At 33.9% G+C, this 19955-nt stretch overlaps 1 protein-coding gene across 1 annotated transcript; it reads right to left on the minus strand.

Annotated features, from left to right (window-relative positions):
• Positions 1-18408: 18408 nt before the first annotated feature.
• Positions 18409-19080, minus strand: LOC145124945 (17.1 kDa class II heat shock protein-like). The gene has a single exon (XM_079060422.1). It carries the CDS (start codon positions 19069-19071, stop codon positions 18532-18534), a length of 540 nt encoding a protein of 179 aa, XP_078916548.1. The 5' UTR covers positions 19072-19080; the 3' UTR covers positions 18409-18531.
• Between the last annotated feature and the right edge of the window lie 875 nt (positions 19081-19955).

Below are 19955 nucleotides of genomic sequence, written 5' to 3' on the forward strand. Positions count from 1 at the left end.
TAATTAGGACTCGGTTTTGCTACGGGACTTAACTTGTGGAAATAACATCCTATATCGAACTTTCAATCGAATAACTCACATAAGGTGAGTTCATACCCCTACAATTTACCTTTTTCAATGTTTTTAGGGGGGATACAAGCTAAACACAATATAATTGTGTTAACTCTTACATGTGAAAACAAAACAAACAAAGGATTTCTTATGGTTACAAATATTGTTAAAAATCATTTTTAAACTCTTTTAAACTATTTTAGATTTCTGTTTATATCAAAATCATATTCGTTTGTATATTTATGTGTAATCATGCTTTAACAGACTTAGGACTATTGCTAAATACCGTAACTCCTGTTCCTTGTTTGGTTGTGGGCTTAGGGTAGGATCACTAGTCCGACTGTCGGATAAATCATAATTATTCATGCTAAATATATACATGAATATTAAATCTCATTTTCAAGAACATACTTAACTCAATTGCATATGTTGGGCAAATGAGTCTTTTCTCAGAATCATTTACAGTTCAAACAAACATACTAGTAAACTATAATAGGTATAGTTTAGAAGATCAATTCATACTATTTTCTAGACCAGAGAAACAATTACATGAACTAATACATACACATTAATACAATTACAAACAGTTTACAAACACGTTAAGACACAACAGTTTTCATAACAAAATGGAAACAGACTTATAATTTATAATGAGTATAGTTAAGGGACAAACGAAACTATCTTTACAAGGTTATAAGTTATAAACAAAAAGGATTTATCAGTTATTACTCATAATACGTTGAAACAATTTGTGAGTCATTCTTATGTACTTATCTAAGTATGGGTAGAAGTCCTGAGCTTATAACCAGAGTCTCTTGTAGGGAGAGCGATGACAATTATGTATAGATCTATTTCGGGATTGACAATCACGCACCTTGGCTGTTAGCTACAGTTGGGACCGTCACGTCTACGGGTGACAAATGTCGTTAACAGTTTTGACGCCTGAAAAACATCGTTATCAGGCAGACAGGGTTAGTATGGTTATAAGAACTCACAGGGAGAAAATCCCGACCTATTTACGAGTAACATAGATTCAAATAACTTCATTTGATTGGTCATCTTACAATCGATTTACAAAACAAACTTACTTCAGTGGTGTTATTTTAAACAATACTACTGCAAGTTATTACTTTCCATTATATGCATACAGAAAGGTTCATACATGAACAAGCATACTATTTTACTAGAAAGGATAGTCTACGATTATGGAAAACATACATTATACAATTTAAGAGTACAATCATACATTATATAATATCAGAGTACAAACATACATTATATAATTTTACAGTACAAACATCCATTATACTATTACAAAGAACAAAACATACAAACAATTGGGTCTTAGGGTTGAAGACTACATTTCAATTATTATAGAAAATATAGGATTTTCTGGAGAACATAAACTAACACTTTCATAGATCAAACACAAACATTAAATACTAAATACGTATGAACTCATGGACTTAAATGTTGATACTCTCTTTCAAAATAACTTGTATTCTTAGGGAATCTGTAGACAAGTACGCTAGCACAGGTTTCAAGAAGACGGAGCATGTTCAAGACTCGTCTTTTATTTTGCTATACTTTTAGTGTCATACAACCATACAATGAACACACACGTATTAACTATATTATTAATGCAATGGATGTTGTTGCTTGTTTTACTATTTTACATTTGTTGTGATATTGAGCATGACGTCATGCGCCCCTGGACGTTTCCGCCATTCTGGTTTGGGGGTGTGACATATTGGTATCAGAGCATTGTTTATAGTGAACTAAGTATATCAAACCATAAAAGATATACAACTATAAATACAAAGGGACTAAAAATACTCTGACCAAGAGTTATACTTTTAAAATATAAGTTTTATTATATAAGGACACATACATGTATATATACATACTAGAACACGTATCACATGAAGAATAAAAACAAAAGTATTTAGATGTTGGACACTACAGCCAAACCTAAGCAGTTATGTAATCATTTCTGGGATAAATATAGCTTGATCAACTATACTTATTTGAGATATGACCAACATGTGTTTGGGAGTGATAGTGGTGTTGCAACAAGTCTAAAACTTACCACCTCCATATACAAAAGAATACTAGAGCCAAACATAAAGTTTAAAATACTATAGGAGTATTTTATGATACTATACAATAACAACAAGTCTAGGAACTTATCAACTTCATATACCAAGAAACTCTAGAATCAAACATATAATTAAAATACTATAGGAGTATTTTAAGTACTAGAACTAACTTATGTGAAAACTAAAAGACCTTTACTGGTAAGGTTATAATTACCGAGTGTATACATTAAGGTTATATATAATTGAGATTTTATAGACTTAGAATTAGCGATTTTCACTCTACTTCCTGTTCCTTGTTTGGTTGTAGTCTTAGAGTAGGATCACTTATTCGAAGGTCTATATGATCTTGGTTATATATAATCTGTATACACTACGTAATTATAGAAAGACCCGGTAAGGATCATCCTCGTAAAAATTTATTTTAATAGAAATATTTTATTAATCTCATAGATTCTTTAGACACTCCCATTCTCGCACAACCGACACACCTAGACATCACAAACAGCCAATAGAGGAGTCTAGGCAGAACCAAAAGAGGGTTCACGAGGAGGATTCCGAGAAAGGACCAGACGAAGAGAAAGGCACTAGAGAGATCATTAACAAACCTTACCTTATCATGAACAAACTAGAAAACACCGTATGCTTCACACTAATAACTAAGAAACTAATATAACTTAGTGAGTTAGTGACTACACTACCTACGATATGTGTTCAGTTTACCATACCTTTCATCATAACTAGTAACAGTAAAATCAATAGAGATACTCCCTTCCAAAACCCATGAAACCCGATCGGCCTAAGATGTCAATATCTATACTCTATCTGGTTAAACATAAACTTTGATAAAATATCTATTCCTACTCTCTACCAGAAATACATCATAAGGATGTAGGTCGAAACAATGAGAATTATACAACAAAACGAGAAATTTTTATGTATATATAAATAGATAGAGTACAATTAACAACGATCATAGTTATTAACGAACTCGTTTCACATTATGTAACAGAATCATGTCTTCACATGGAAATAACCGGCCAACCCACGAAACCCCAATCCTACATATAGACTCCACTACATTCCAAGCTCCCGTAACAGCTGCTGTGACAGTTGTCATGGCGCAATTCAATGCTAACAATCCAAACAAAAATAGAAACAATGTCGACACTTCAGACTTTAGTAACAACCAAGGAAACCAATGAGTGCCTACCTACGAGAATACCCCAACCCACAAACCTAAGAGTAAGAAATGAAATTTCTGGGATAAAAAGGAGTGCAGATTATCTCAAAGATCTGTCAAGAGACAAAAATCTGTAGAAGCCCCTGCAACCACAACATCTGCCACTCCAGCACCAACGTCAGCGCGACAATATGTTGGGATTCTCCCAAAATGCAACGAGTGCAATTTCCATCATTATGGAGCCTGCCGATTGTTAAATTGCAAGAACTACAACAAGAACGGGCATACTACCCGTTTCTGTAGAATTCTGATCCAACACATTACTTCAACCACCAATGTTGGTACAAGTCAAGTATGCTATTTATGTGGTGAAATAGGACATTTCAAAAGAGATTATCCAACAGATAAAAATGACGGAGGAGAGGGAGGAGTTTAACAATAAGACATGGCGAAGCAGCGAGGAACTCTTCTCAGATTTTTGTGCGTTTTCCAAATAACAATATCTAAGCGCCAAATTTTCATAAAGTTTTAATATCTAAAAATATTAAAATCATTAGTTATACATCAGTCATATAAAAACTAAGAACCCTTGCAGGTGAGCTATGATGGTTTAGTGTATACACTAGGGTCGTTTATAATTAATATTTGTAGGCTTAGAGTGAGTGATTCCACCTTATCTCATGTTCCTTGTCTGGTTGTGGGTTTAGGGCAGAGTCACTCAGTCGAATGTCTTTCCAATCTTAAGTATACATGACTTGTATACACCAAGCGATTATAGTGGGGCCTGGTAGGTATTATATTATGAAAGTTCATTATTTTCAGTTATCAGAACACTCGTACTGCTAGTACTCATTAAATGCGATTCAAAATGTTCGCAGTAGTAATAACAAGGATAAAACTGAAAGCACTGAAAACATATACATATAATAGTTCATCATTCTAATAAGCATTCCTTCCAAATCGACTTAACATTCGTTACTATAAGAAGTTATGCCGTCGTCATTCAACGTGGAATTGTCTTGGTCCTCACCCTACCAATTTTCTATGCCACGTAAAAATCCTTCGCCTTAAATGACCGTCTAACGAAATCCTTTCAATATATAGCGACAAACTCAACACAAACCTCAGTATCGTGTCTCGCTTCAAAACTCAGAAGTACCCATACGAGGGGTACCGCGTCTTTCTAACACACTCCGTAGACAAGAAACTCAAAGCGAAACACCAATAATGTTCTGGAAATCTGTAATCTTCCCGAAGCACCCCCAGTAGATCTCGTAGGAATACCACTAGTACAGCAAGTCAAGTTCAACAATAAAGATTAAGGACTTATACCACTAGTCTATCACTACTAAGTGTATACGCAAGAGTGGTATATAATTAAGATTTTATGGGCTTAGGATGTGTGATTCCGCCCTATCTCCTGTTCCTTGTCTGGTTATGGACTTGGGGCAGAGCCACCCATCCGGACGTCTTTTCAATCTTAATTATATACGACTTGTATACACGAGGTGATGGTGGATAAGCCAAGTATGAGTCTTACCGTGAACTTCAAAGCAAAAGTTGTCCAAGTCTATGAGTGAGCATGCTATGATTCAGACAAACCTAGGCAAGTAAAGCAAAACCACACATTCTCCCATCGTAAGTACAGCTTACCATCCACAAACGAACGGACAGAGTGAGAGAATGATTCAAACATTGGAAGACATGTTGAGAGCTTGTGTGATCGACTTTGGTAAAGAATGGGATATCCATTTACCATTGGTTGAGTTTTCATACAACAACATCTACCATACTAGTACCAAAGTTGCTCCGTTCGAAGCCCTCTATAGACGGAAGTGCAGATCCTCTCTGTGTCGGGCTGAGGTGGGTGACACGCAACTAGCTAAGGGATAAGTTCCTGACAGCACTCTCACTGATCCAGAGATCATCCGAGAAATGATAGAAAGGATTGTACAAATCCGTGAGCGACTAAAAGCCTCTAGAGATCGACAGAAAAGCTACGCTGACAAAAGACGGAAACCCTTGGAATTTCAGGTTGGTGACCTTGTGTTATTAAAGGTCTCACCCTGGAAGGGCATGATACGCTTCGGAAAGTGATGCAAACTAAATCCAAGGTACATAGGTCCTTTCGAGATTCTTGCTAGAATCGGTCTGGTAGCTTACAAACTCTGACTACCTCAAGAACTTAGCTGTGTACACCCTAACTTCCACGTATCCAACCTAAAGAAGTGTCTATCTGACGAGACACTTGTGATACCACTCGACGAAATCGATTTAAACGAGAATCTACACTTTGTGGAAGAACCCGTAAAAATCATGGATAGGGAAGTCAAACGAACGAAACAAAGTCGTATGCCGTTAGTGAAGGTTCGCTGGAATGCAAAACATGGCCCTGAATTCACTTGGGAGCGAGAGGATCAAATGAAACATAAGTATCCGCCTCATTTCCCTTAGTCCATGTGTATCATGTTAGATTTAATTTCGGGACGAAATTCCCTTTAACGGGGGGATGATGTGACAACCCGTTATTTTTTATATTGTAAAAGTCAACCAAAGTCAAACTTAGGTCAACTAAAGTCAAGCATGTTAAATAAAAGTCAAAATCTTGTTTTGATTTAACTTATTATTGTTAGAATAATAAACTCTATGTGTATAAACCATATTTTAAATGGTTGAGTGGTTAAGAAGCAAAAACACCCAAAAATTCGAGAAGGCTTGTAGGAACCGAAAACCCACGCAAGGGCTATAAACACCTCGCAATCGAAAACCGTGTTCGGCCGCAAACCCTTCTGGCCGCAAACGAGGTTCGCAGCCACAAACAAGGTTCGCAACCGCAAACGAGTTCACGACCGAGAACCCACTCCTCGGACCGTAAACCTCGGTCCTATCCATTCGATGTGGGAACCAACGAAGGTGTCCCATCTGTTTTGACCCTATATAGGGACCGAACCGTGAACTCCTCCTCACTTATTCATTTCCAACCGAAATCACACCTTTCACTCTCAAGAACTTCAAACCGTGAACACCTTTTCTCTCTCAACTATCATCCTTCATCCGTTGAATCTTCTTAGGATCTTGCTTAGATCTTCAAGTGTTCTTCATTTTATCAAGAACACCCAACCGTAAACCCAAGAACACCAAGATCTTCTTAGACCGTGAACTCTTGGGGCTAGCCGTAAACTCGTAGCAGCCTTCCATTTTTCTTCTAACACTCGTATTTGTAAGTTAAACTTACAAATTAGTCCAATTCCTTATCATTCTTATGTTTATATACACTAATTGTATACATATATATTACATAAAATGCTAATTAGGACTCGGTTTTGCTACGGGACTTAACTTGTGGAAATAACATCCTATATCAAACTTTCAATCGAATAACTCGCATAAGGTGAGTTCATACCCCTACAATTTACCTTTTTCAATGTTTTTAGGGGGGAATACAAGCTAAACACAATATAATTGTGTTAACTCTTACATGTGAAAACAAACAAACAAAGGATTTCTTATGGTTAAAAATATTGGTAAAAATCATTTTTAAACTCTTTTAAACTATTTTAGATTTCTGTTTATATCAAAATCATATTCGTTTGTATATTTATGTATAATCATGGTTTAACGGACTTAGGACTATTACTAAATACCGTAACTCCTGTTCCTTGTTTGGTTGTGGGTTTAGGGTAGGATCACTAGTCCGACTGTCGGCAAAATCATAATTATGCATGCTAAATATATACATGAATATTAAATCTCATTTTCAAGAACATACTTAACTCAATTGCATATGTTGGGCAAATGAGTCTTTTCTCCAAATCATTTACTGTTCAAACAAACATACTAGTAAACTATAATAGGTATAGTTTAGAGGATCATTTCATACTATTTTCTAGATCAGAGAAACAATTACATGAACTAATACATACACATTAATACAATTATTAACAGTTTACAAACACGTTAGGACACAACAGTTTTCATAACAAAAGGGAAACAGACTTATAATTTATAATGAGTATAGTTAAGGGACAAACGAAACTATCTTTACAATGTTATAAGTTATAAACAAAAAGGATTTCTCGGTTATTACTCGTAATACGTTGAAACAATTTATGAGTCATTCTTATGTACTTATCTAAGTATGGGTAGAAATTCTGAGCTTATAACCGTAGTCTCTTGTAGGGAGAGCGATGACAATTGTGTATAGATCTATTCCGGGATTGACAATCCCGCACCTTGGCTGTTAGCTACAGTTGGGACCGTCGGGTCTACGGGTGACAAATGTCGTTAACAGTTTTGACGCCCGAAAAACATCGTTATCAGGCAGACAGGGTTAGTATGGTTATAAGAAGTCATAGGGAGAAAATCCCGAGCTATTTACGAGTAACATATATTCAAATAACTTTATTTGATTAGTCATCTTACAATCGGTTTACAAAACAAACTTACTTCAGTGGTGTTATTTTAAACAATACTACTGCAAGTTATTACTTTCCATTATATGCATACAGAAAGGTTCATACATGAACAAGCATACTATTTTACTAGAAAGGATAGTCTACGATTATGGAAAACATACATTATACAATTTCAGAGTACAAACATACATTATATAATTTCAGAGTACGAAGATACATTATATAATTTCAGAGTACAAAACATACAAACATTTGGGTCTTAGGGTTAAAGACTACATTTCAATTATTATAGAAAATATAGGTTTTTCTAGAGAACATAAACTAACACTTTCATAGATCAAACACAAACATTAAATACTAAATACTTATGAACTCACCAACTTAAATGTTGATACTCTCTTTCAAAATAACTTGTATTCTCAGGGAATCAGTAGACATGTACGCTAGCTCAGGTTTCGAGAAGCCGGAGCATGTTCAAGACCCGTCTTTTATTTTGCTATACTTTTAGTGTCATACAACCATACAATGAACACACACGTATTAACTATATTATTAATGCAATGGATGTTGTTGCTTCTTTTACTATTTTACATTTGTTGTGATACTGAGCATGACGTCATCCTCCCCCGGACGTTTCCGCCGTTCTGGTTTGGGGGTGTGACAGCGCTAAACATGGATAAGAAGAGGTTGAAGAATGTGTGCGCAAGGAAATCGGAGCAGAGGCAGGGGATAGGAAACTATCGGTGGTCGGTTGTGGCAGCCTGAAAATCGTAAATAGAGAGTTATTACGGTTAGAATCAAAAGTTGAAAGGGTTTTAAGGGTTGAGATCTTTCATACGGCTATCCACTCACCATCATCAATAATATAAAGAATACCTATTTATCGGTTAACAAACTAATCAACTGTAAAAGCAGTTCTCGTGTTCTGCACAATTATCTCCTATGGAACCACGTACCCACGATCTTCCCTATTTTTCTCTTACATGTACACAGTACATATGCGTGTTTAAGTGTGGAGGTTTCTTTAAACAAGGAGTATATCAAAGACTTTAGATCAAAGACGGTGAAAGGAGTGTGGGATAATTTAACCACTGGTACAAAAATGACCTACGGTCACACTTTTCAAAAAACGGCCCTTCATACTTTTTATTAAAAGTGTTGCCAAAGGTCACTAAAAAAATTTAGAGACTGTTTTTGGATACATTTAAATTAGTTTGTGTGGGTATTTTATAGATAATCAAAACTTTAACCACACTTAATTGTACCAAATGTGACAATTTTTAGCCACACTCGAACATTGTGGCCATATGTCACCATCAACCATGATTACAGATTAACCATATGATACTTTTTTTTATATGAGACAATAGATAAATATATGGTGACGAGACACGATTGTATATTTTTTGTATCATGGTGTCTTTTTATACACATGAAATCAAGTGTAGCTAATAGGTGATACATATGGCCACATTGAATATTGTTTGTCCATAGGGTGGTTTTTACCGGTGACTTAGTAAAGGCAAGAAACCAAGTTAGTTTTAGTGGCTTATGGTCATGTGTATTTTATTATGTATGTCAAAATATGATGAGTTGGCTTTGAAAAACAAATATTGTGTAAGTGTATGTTTCATTTGGTTATGGTTACAATTATTATGTGTGTCTATAAGTTAATCTAGTTAGAGAAGAAATATAACGTTTGATCAGTATAATTATAGTTTGGTCATTGAATGTGTGACTATAATTATGTAATGGTCATTTTTTTGTAGTAGTGTATGTCTAAATTTTAAGAATAGTCTTCATAAAACAAAAATATGTTGTTGTAAGTATTTACTGGTGACTTATTAATGTATTTTGTGTTTCGTCACCTAAATCATCAACAATAATAATATATTGATAAGATTAATTCAACAAGTTACTTTTAGTGGTTTATGGTCATGTGTCATTTATTATGTTTATCAAAATATGATGAATTGGCTTTAAAAAAACAAATATTTTGAGTTTAGGTAACAATTGGTTATAGTTACAATTATTATATGTGTCTATAAGTAAATCTAGTTATAGAAGAAATATAATGCATGATCAATATAATTATAGTATGGTCATTGAATGTGTGAATATAATTATGTGATGATCATTTTTTATGTACTAGTGTATGTCTAAATTTAAAGAATAGTCTTCACCAAAATACTCTTTATTGACTAGTCAACAATTTGACTTATATATATATCCATTAAGTCCCACGCAAACTACATAACTTATTATTAGACTTTGGGATACTTTTTGCCAAAAAAAATTCATGATTTTCGTTTGAACAGTGTTGGAATTGCGAACATCAAATGAGTTTTGGTCATATATCAGTTTGACGTTTGGGACCTATTTTTGGTCATATAATAGTTGGAGTGATGTCAACATGTACAAAACAAATGGTTAAAGTTGCATATGAAGGGCTCTTTTAAGTCGACCAATACCCTTTAAAAGGGGACAGAAATCGTTACTACGGTTGTACCAATTTCTGCATCCAGAACCCCAATAAAAGTAAAAGACCATATTGCCCTTTTGTAGTAAAACTATCTTACTTTTCTTATATTCCATTTTAGAGTTGAAAATACAAACCAAAACAGTTTCCCATTCAGATTACCAACAATAGCATTCAACTTTAAAATGCACCTTTTCGACTTCTGATCACACAATTCAACAAAAACAATGAAACATTGAATGACTAAGTACATAAATTGTATTTAATATGAATTGGCAGCAATTTGTTGGAAATAGTATAATTAAAAGGATAGACACGTATACTAAAATCTTATAATTATATCTAAAAACCAATTTTTTAAACTAAAAAAGGTAATAAGGTAATATTGTCAATTTGGGGCCGAAACAACATACAGAGTAGTTACTAGCATGCACACTGAAGCAAAATTCCAAGCAAACTTCAAAGAAAACATTTTCTTCTCTTTTATGGAAGTAACTATCCTTTTTTGAACACTCGAGAGCCAAACACAAAGTATTGCGTACATCTGTCAAGACCTGCATCGAAATGGTTTATCTTTACTTTAAACATAGTAAATGAGTAAAATATAATACTTTAAAATGACCATAATGGTAAGGTTGTAACTTTGTAAATTGTAAAAATTTACATGGAAAAGGTGATAGGGATGCAAGGTTGTAACTTTGTAAGTTGTCAAAATTTACGTACATGAGTAACAAACCTCTAATTCATTGAGTATATGTTCTGGTGCAATTGTTGTTCAGTCTTCTCAGCTACAAACTTCATTTGAGTATGATGAAATTAGATTTATGAATTCTACAAAGTGAACAACAATGGAAATTAATCAAATTATACAAGAGTTTTATAATGAAATACCAGATCAGGTTGTTTATGTTTAACAGGTGGATAGAAAAGTATGATGAATTAATTATCTATCTCATCAACACAACATTCGATTAATAGATCTTGAGTGTCTCTTGCAACATGTACATCTGGAGGTAACATTTCTTCGAAAATATTCAATTAACAAGAATAACACATAAGATCATTAATGAATTATGATGGCAAAATGAAAAGATGACTCGAAAAAAAACTCAAAGTCCCTATTTACGAACTCATGAACACAAACATGATTCAAATTGCTAAAATTAACATGTCCCAACCAAAATTTAAGACCTATAGCAGAAAGCCAACAGGAAAAAAAATTGAATTACAGCTCTAATATGAAACCCTAATGATTGTTTCGGAGTCACAAAAACCTAAATATTAAGAATGATTAAATGCCAACAACACAAACAAAACCCAAATTAGATTCGATTATAACCAATTTGAATCTAAAAAAATGTAAATTACTTGAATTCGCACCTGTGTTGGAGGTTGTGAAGTCAGAGACAACGTGATCTATGGAATTTGATTTCTTAGTTTATGTTTTTCAGTGGAGGGAATGAGAATGGCATATTAGGAAGACTTAATTTTGCCCATGTTTGGTCTTGTCCATCAATGTTTTATAGGGGACCGAATCAACATCCAAATCAAACACACCCTTACTAGTGAAGTGATGTGATTCAGGCGAACGTCAAACATTAGATAGAAAACAAAATAGGAATCAATTTAGGGCATGTTTTGGCGGAAAAAAGAAGAAGAGTGAAATGAAGAAAAAACATATGATAGGGAATTTTAAGTTTTTGTGAAATTTTGTAATTTTAATAGATTAAGGAATTTAATTAGAAAAAAAAATGTTCATTGAAATTGATTATACAAAATAGACAAAATTATATGATTTTTTAGGGGTTTCATGGGTATATTGATAATTAATAGAATGTGTTGTCTATGTTCCTGATTTTAAGGGATTACATGTGTAATTCTTAAATTGACACTAATGTTTGGCCAGTTGGTATTAGCCATCCGACTTAGCTATTTAGATGGTGGGTATGGGTTAAGGTATGTATTGGTGGGGATGTAAGTGGGTATGTTGGGGTGAGTTGTGGGCATGAGATGAGTAAGGGTGGGTGGTGGATATAATACTCAACACTCACCCACCCCACTCATACTCCCACACCCAATTCACCTAACTAAGAATTGATGGTACGATGTAGGTGGGGCTAAAAGTATGTGGGTGGTCGGAGTGGGGTGGAGGTGTGTGGATAGGTGTAATTTTCAATTTTAAAGAACTTTAGAATCATAAAAGTATGGATGGTTGTGGGTGAGTGTTGGGGATAGAGTGGGGGTCGGGGTGGGGTTTGTGGCTTAGGTCATATAAATTAGGCTTAAGGCTTGTCTCTTAGGGGTTAGGGTGTATGGATTATGGCATGTGGATTAAGGCTAATGGTTTGGGGCATATGGCTTAGGTATTATTACTTTAGGCGTATAGCTTATAACTTACTGTTTATGGTAGTATGGCTTATGGCGTATTGCTTATAGATGAATACTTATGGTTTAGAGCTTAAGGTGTATGAATTAGGGATTAGGGTGTAGGAATTAGGACTTAGGGCTTTTGGCTTATGGTTTATGGTTTAAGGATTCCTACTTATTTCTTAAGGCACATTGCTTAAGGCATAAGGTGTATGGATTATGCTTATGGCTTAGGTTTTAGGGTTTATGGCTTATAGATAATTGCTTATTACTAAAGGATTAAGGCTTACAAATTAAATCTTAGGATATATGGATTAATGCTTATGGCTTGGAGATTATTTATACATTTTGACTTATGATTTATAACTTATGGTTAAAGGTGGTATGACTTAGGGCTTAAGGCTTATAGTTTATATGTTAGGGCTAAGGGCTTAGGACTTATGGTTTAGGGCTTAGGGATTATGGTTTGTGACTTAAGGCTTAGGGCCTACAACGTAGGTGTTATGGTTTGTAGCTTATTGATTATGCCTTAGGTCTTATGGCTTAGGTCAACTTCCTTATTGCTTATGGATTACGGTTAAGGTCTTATGGCTTATGGATTAGGAATTAGGGCTTAAGACTTATAGTTTATGTATTAGGGAATATGATTTGTGCCTAATGGATTAGGTTGTAAGCCGTATGCCTTAAGCTCTTACCCTTAAGCCATAAATCATAAGCCATTTCCCTATGTTTTAAGCCCTAAGTTATAAGTCATGATCCAAAAACCTTAACACTTGTGGATTTGGGCTTAAGGCTTGTAAATTGTGGCTTGAGGCTTATGACTGATGGCCTAATACTTATGTATTAATGGTTAAGGCGTGGTGCCTAGGATTATATGGCTTAGGACTTAAGGCTTAAAACATAGATCTTAGGTCTTAAGGTTAATGGCTTAGGATTTTGACTATATTATAACTCATGGTTTATAGCTTAAGGGTTAGGTCTTAGGTTTATGGCCTACGCTTACATAGATGGGAAATTAGGGAAACAATATATACATGGTTACAATTGTATTTGTAAAACAAATTCAATAATTCATTCTTATAATATTTATATACTTTAATGATATTTTAAATTATGTTTAGATAATTAATTATTCAATCACAACATCAATTATATATAAATAATAAAAATATTTAAAAAAATATAACTTCAATAAGAGGTTTTTATAAAAAAAAAAGTTATAAACTTATATCACTAGATTAGCTTTGGCGCTCCTAATTATTAAAAATTAGAATTATAATTTAGCCCGCCCCAAATTTGGTCTTGCTGTTTCTCCCGCCCCCAAATTAAATCGTAAAAAAAACCCCTAAATCGCCTACTTTTCAAAATCACGCTCAGCTCTTTCGCCCTAACGCCTTCTTCATCTGTTGTAAATCGTGGATTGGAAAATATGACTCACAGTCCAATCAAATTTCTCCTTCTGTTCGATTCCATCTTCATCCACCGAATCATCCGGGAACGGTTGTTCTTTCCAAATTATAAATCGAGTTATTGATAAACAAAACCAACTTCCTGGCTTCTTTTCCAGTGTTAGAGTTTTGAACGGCTTCTTCCCTGGTTCCAATTTCCAAGTTGTCTCAATCGCAATCAAGTAGCTTCCATTTTTCAATTGGGACGTACTCAACACTATACTCCAAATCCCACCCTCTAACACCTCTGTTCATCATCAGGTAGCCATTCAAATCCTCAAGTCCTTTATTCTTCTGTTATATTTTTCTTCCATATAACATGACATGTGATCAATTTCTCTTTTCGAAGGCTGCTCATCAGGTAGCCATGTTTTTTTTCCTTCTTTTGCTTCGATTTTTATAATGAAGTCTCGAACATAATTACGATTAAACAGATGGTTCAAAATGGAGGGGTGATGTCGTAGAAGGCATAATTCTGATTTAAAGGTGATTGATGAAATTGTTATTATTTTCTTTAAAGTCTGATTTAACTTTTTGCTTGGTTTGAAATGCAGAAATTGGAACAGATGGTGAAAAGTTCTTCTTGTGATCTCAAATTGAGATGAAAAGTTGGTGATGTTAAGAAGTCACATAAATATATATATATATATATATATATATATATATATATATATATATGTGTGTGTGTGTGTGTGTGTGTGTGTGTGTGTGTGTGTGTGTGTGTGTGTATATATATATATATATATATATATATATATATATATTAGAAAAAAAACCTAAGGATACGGACTGTAAATGACATATGACTTTTTATAATCTTTTATATGTTTTCTTTAGGGTTTGAAAAAGGGTATTAAGAGCTAGAAGAAAATGAATAACATCTGGAACGAAATAGGGAATTGTTATTTAGGTTTTGGGTTATAGCTTGACATGTATTTCCTTTTTTTGGTTATACTAAGGCATCGTTTCTATTTTTTCTTTCGATTATGGAACCCGATGCATACATCCCTTGACAAACATCTGCTTATCTCATTATTTCTTCAAACTTTGCAGGTTGGAGGCGGATGTGAGTTTGTGAGATGAAACAAAGAGCAACAACAGATACTTGACAAATTGACACTAAGGAAGATACTGAGCAGGTGATCTACTTTTTATCATTCTATCATTTGCCTTTATTCTTGGTGGTGATCGTCAAGAAACAACATGGGTCTGCTAAGGTTTTTATTCTTCTTCTTTTTGTCTATATCTGTCATGAAACAAAAATCCGTATTATGTTTATTATTCCTCATATTTTTTATATTTAGATGCTTTAATGCATCTAAATGTAACATAAATATGTGATTGTATTTCATGTGACTTTTTCTTAAATGAGGCAATACCCCCTGACTTTTCAAAAGCGATTATGTTTGAAAGTATCATTTATAGTCTTTACTCTTTATAGCCAAAACTTGCTATTATTTGGTCAAATAAAATTAATTATGTTCTGGGAAACACTACAATAACTGATACAAAACAACTTATTTTATATAGATTGTCTAAGCAATTGGTATTTATATACTATATATATCTTATTTGTTGTCCATTATTGTTTTTATATAGTAATATAGTCATTAATTCTCAATAGTTTAATGAAATGCATAATTCATATTTTATTTTGTTTTCATGGTAGTAAATTATCTCCAACCTTACATTTTTGTTCAATTTTAAATGATAGGTGCTTCGCTAGAGTCAAAGAGTTCTACAGATGGAGGAATGGTACCGATTCCATCAAAATGGAAAAGATCCTGTCAAAATGGTGCATATGCTAGGTTTTCTTGTGATTGGTTAGATAGGAACCTAAATGTGCACATATTTCTTACCTCTTGTTTTTTTACTATTATGTTGATGTTGTAGTGTGAATTAGACAGAAATCACCCCAACATGGGTGAACCATTATTTTCTCAAGGTAGTACTAACCCTTTAAATAGGTGATATTGGATCCAACGGTTAATCAAACCAAGTTTTAATGTTTTCATTCTCTTTGAATCCCATTTTAGGCAATGTACTTGTGTATCGAGTGATATCATTCTCAAGAAGATAAGGAACAATATCAACAAGATGAAAGCATACTTATATCTAGTTTTTGGTTGACGATGTTTTTTTATTTTTTTACTATATTTTTAGACTTGTTATTAGTACAAGTTCTTCTTTGCTATTTCAATTAGGGATCTTATGTATAGATTTGTTTTTCAATTATTAATAATATCGATTTCTTTTATCGTTTTATATTGTTGGTTTATGGTTATTTTTATTTTTATTGTTTTGACGTGTATGAAATATAGCAAAAGTAACAATAAAATTTGTATTAACGTCATTGAATGTTAAACAATAATCATACTTCAAAATTTTCATGTGTCTATAATATAAAATTGGCCATGTTTTTAAGCTTTTCAATGTCTAAAATTATATAATTAATGATCACTTCACATCATTTTTGGCATGTAGCTAAACGGTTAACAATAGTCATGATCTAACCAAATATGTATTTAAATTAAATATGTATGAATGATAGTATTGGTCATGATAAATAATACAAGTATGGCGGTAAACTAATATTAAATCTATAATTTTAATAAAACGTGTCTTTATCATACTTATGATCATGTTTTATTTAATTATGTGTCTCTATACAATTAGAAATAGTCATAACAAAATATTGGTATTGTGACTAATTATTAGCAAATCGACACTTTTGAAAATAATTACATGTGGCCATTTAATGAACATGGTCATGTTCACGGTAATCGCATGTCTGCAAAATATACCAAATAGTCTTAATAAACTTTGAATTATGTGATAGTTTATTAGCAAAACACCACATTGGAACAACATGTATGTCGCCGGTTGGTGATATACAGTCACTACAATTACTAAAAAAATGTATCTGTTGACTGTTTAACGCCACAATATTAGATAAAATGATTGATTATGCCAACAAAATTCCTACCCTATAGCCACACTTTTATGATACAACCACATTTTTTCATATATACAGACACTAAATTTTAAAGTGACGATGAGACTCATACGATGGTGTCACCTTCCGTCACACTTTCAGTGAAAAAATAAAATATCACTATATGCATATGGTCACACTTTTTTGGTGTGTTTGTAGGTCATTTTTTTACTAGTGAACCTCTCCGGTAAGAAAAATGAATGAATGATTTAACCATGAGCTAATTTTTTGGAAACGGCAAACGATTCAGCGGAAGCCTCTACCCAATATTTCAGAGTAGACCCCGAATTCGAGCTCCGCAAAGCGGACAAACTCAGCCCCCAAGGGGATTTCTAGGGAAAATTCCCCAGCATGGGACATAATTGCAAGAAGCGCACAAATTGTGCTTTACCGGGTTTGAAACCCCAACCTCAAACCCACATGGTGATGTAAACCCAATGCATCAAGCCAGTTGAACTGGCCATCACTTGCACCATAAGCTAATTGTAATGTAATGATTTAACCTCTCTGACTCTCTGTATCATCATTCGTCAACCACATTGATTTTGTACCATGAGCTAACTGTAATGTAACGATTTTGTTTTATCATGAGCTAATTGTAATGTAACTGTCAGCTGATCATTTTCGGAAATTGATATGTTCTCTCGACAATATTTTCTGAGGTTATTATTTTTATTTGTGTTTAAAACATCTACAATGATAAGGTTAATAGGAAAGTCAAGCTAATCACTTGATGAAATTGATATCTTCTCTGGGCAATATTTTCTAAGGTTATTATTTTATTTGTGTTTAAAACTCTACAATGATAAGGTTAATAGGAAAGTCAAATGAGATTACAAATGTAACTGTTGTCATGGATAAAATTTTTATTTTTTTTAAGATACCATCTTAATATTTAATAAATACATGATCACTGATTTTTTAATAAAAAAGTACTCCTAAATAGTAAATATTATAAATTAATTTTTATAATGACTATTAAATTTTATAGAGTTTAAATACATTATAAAAAAATAATATGATATAAATATAAAAAGATAATATAATACCTTTAAATAATAACAAATCCATTCAAAATTCATGCATTATTTATAGTTTTTTTTTTTATTTTTTTGTAACAATCCATTCAAAATTTATGCATTATAACTTTAATGTGATAGGCCATTAGAAAATTTTAAAAAATTATAAAGAAAGAGATAAAAACAACTATTATAAAGTATAAAAATTTCCTGTTTTGGGTCTAACTTATTTGCATACCCGCCACAGTTCATATCAACACACAATTATGAAGTGCTGGATCATTAGATGAACAAATTATGCAATCGGAAAACAAATAGAAGAATGTAGAGTGATACGACGATAAAAGAAGATAAAGAAACAACAAGGACGGGTGTATATCAACAACAAACGACTTCGTTATGGCTACAGACCTTGCAAACTGCATATACATATACGCATACATGATTACGCAACCCTAACTACATATTCTACATTAATTCATTTGTCCAGCTGTCCACTTGTACCCTTTCCATCACTCACCGGCGCAGCTTCCTCCGAGGGCGACCCCACCTTCACTTGGATGGTCTTAGGTTTCTTCGGCTCCGGCGGTGGCAGCTTCTCTACCATAACCTTCAACACACCGTCGTGATTCACAGCAGATATAGCATCCACGTTTGCATTTTCCGGCAAAATGAACTTTTTCAGCAGCTTCCCTACCCTCCTCTCCATCCTCACATACTTCACCCCTTCTTCCTTTTCCCTCCGCCGCTCCCCGCTCACCACCAGCACGTTGCTGTCCTCCACATGCACCTTGATCTGCTCCGGCTTCAGCCCAGGCATGTCCACGATGAACTGGTACGAGTTCGGGTACTCTATGATATCTGCCGGCGTGTTTCTCATTGCCTTAGCATCTCGAACGTATGCTCGCGACGGCGGGTGGGGTTTATCGTAATCAACTTCGTCGGCGACGTCAAACATGCTTGCGATAGCAGCGATGGTCGCCGGATCCATACCAAATCCCCTCAAATCGATATCCATTTTTTTAGTTTTACGAACTGACACGATTTTGTATTATCAAGATCACGTAAGGAATTTATAGCTGTCGAAAGCTGAAAATCGAAGGCTCCAGTGGGATCGCTTAGCTTCTTCGGATAAAAGCTTTTGAAGAGTGACGCGTGTCAGTCTAAATCGTCAGACAGGTATGAATTGATGTCTATCTGGTCTGCCACGTGGGTTTGTAAGATGAGGATTCATTTCCACGTGTAATCTATTAAGCTATTTGTTTTCCAGGCAAGCACATGAGATCCTGTGTGTATTCACGGGACATTTGCAATTTTGCATAGCTACTTAGCGGATATTGGTGTACATGAACTGCCAATAGTCTAAAATCCGGGTCAATGCGAACAGTAGAACCGGTAATTAAACCGTGAATTGATGACTAAAACAGACCAATCAACAAAAAAGATTTTTTTTTATTGTTTTGTTATAATGTGAAGGATCTTTTGTATCAATTTTTTTTGGCATCTATTGATACTATGTTTCTTACAGCTTGGTTTGCGATTACCTATTTTCTTTGAAGTGCTCACGGGAAAGTTTATAATCCATCGAATCATTAACCTTTTTTAATATAATTTTTCAACTTTTATTGCATTTTTGTGAAAATGCCAAAGAAAAGACTACAAGAATGCAAACAAAGGGTGATTAATGCGATTGAAAATAAACGATTGTGTTTAGATTATTTGTAAAAGGTTTATTTGTATAAACAAGATGAAGCATGTTTTGCCATTTGTAATTGTTTATACAGTAGCTTTTAGATAGACATGAAGAAAACTGTTACTGTGGAAGTGTTCAGCTTCGATTGTAGTTAAGGACCTTTTTCAATACCTTCCACTCTAATATTGTTCAGTTTAATTGTCTGTATT

Source organism: Lactuca virosa, chromosome 7 (genome assembly GCF_052849685.1).
Source record: "Lactuca virosa cultivar CGN04683 chromosome 7, Lactuca_virosa_CGN04683_v6, whole genome shotgun sequence".
Lineage (NCBI taxonomy): Eukaryota > Viridiplantae > Streptophyta > Magnoliopsida > Asterales > Asteraceae > Lactuca > Lactuca virosa.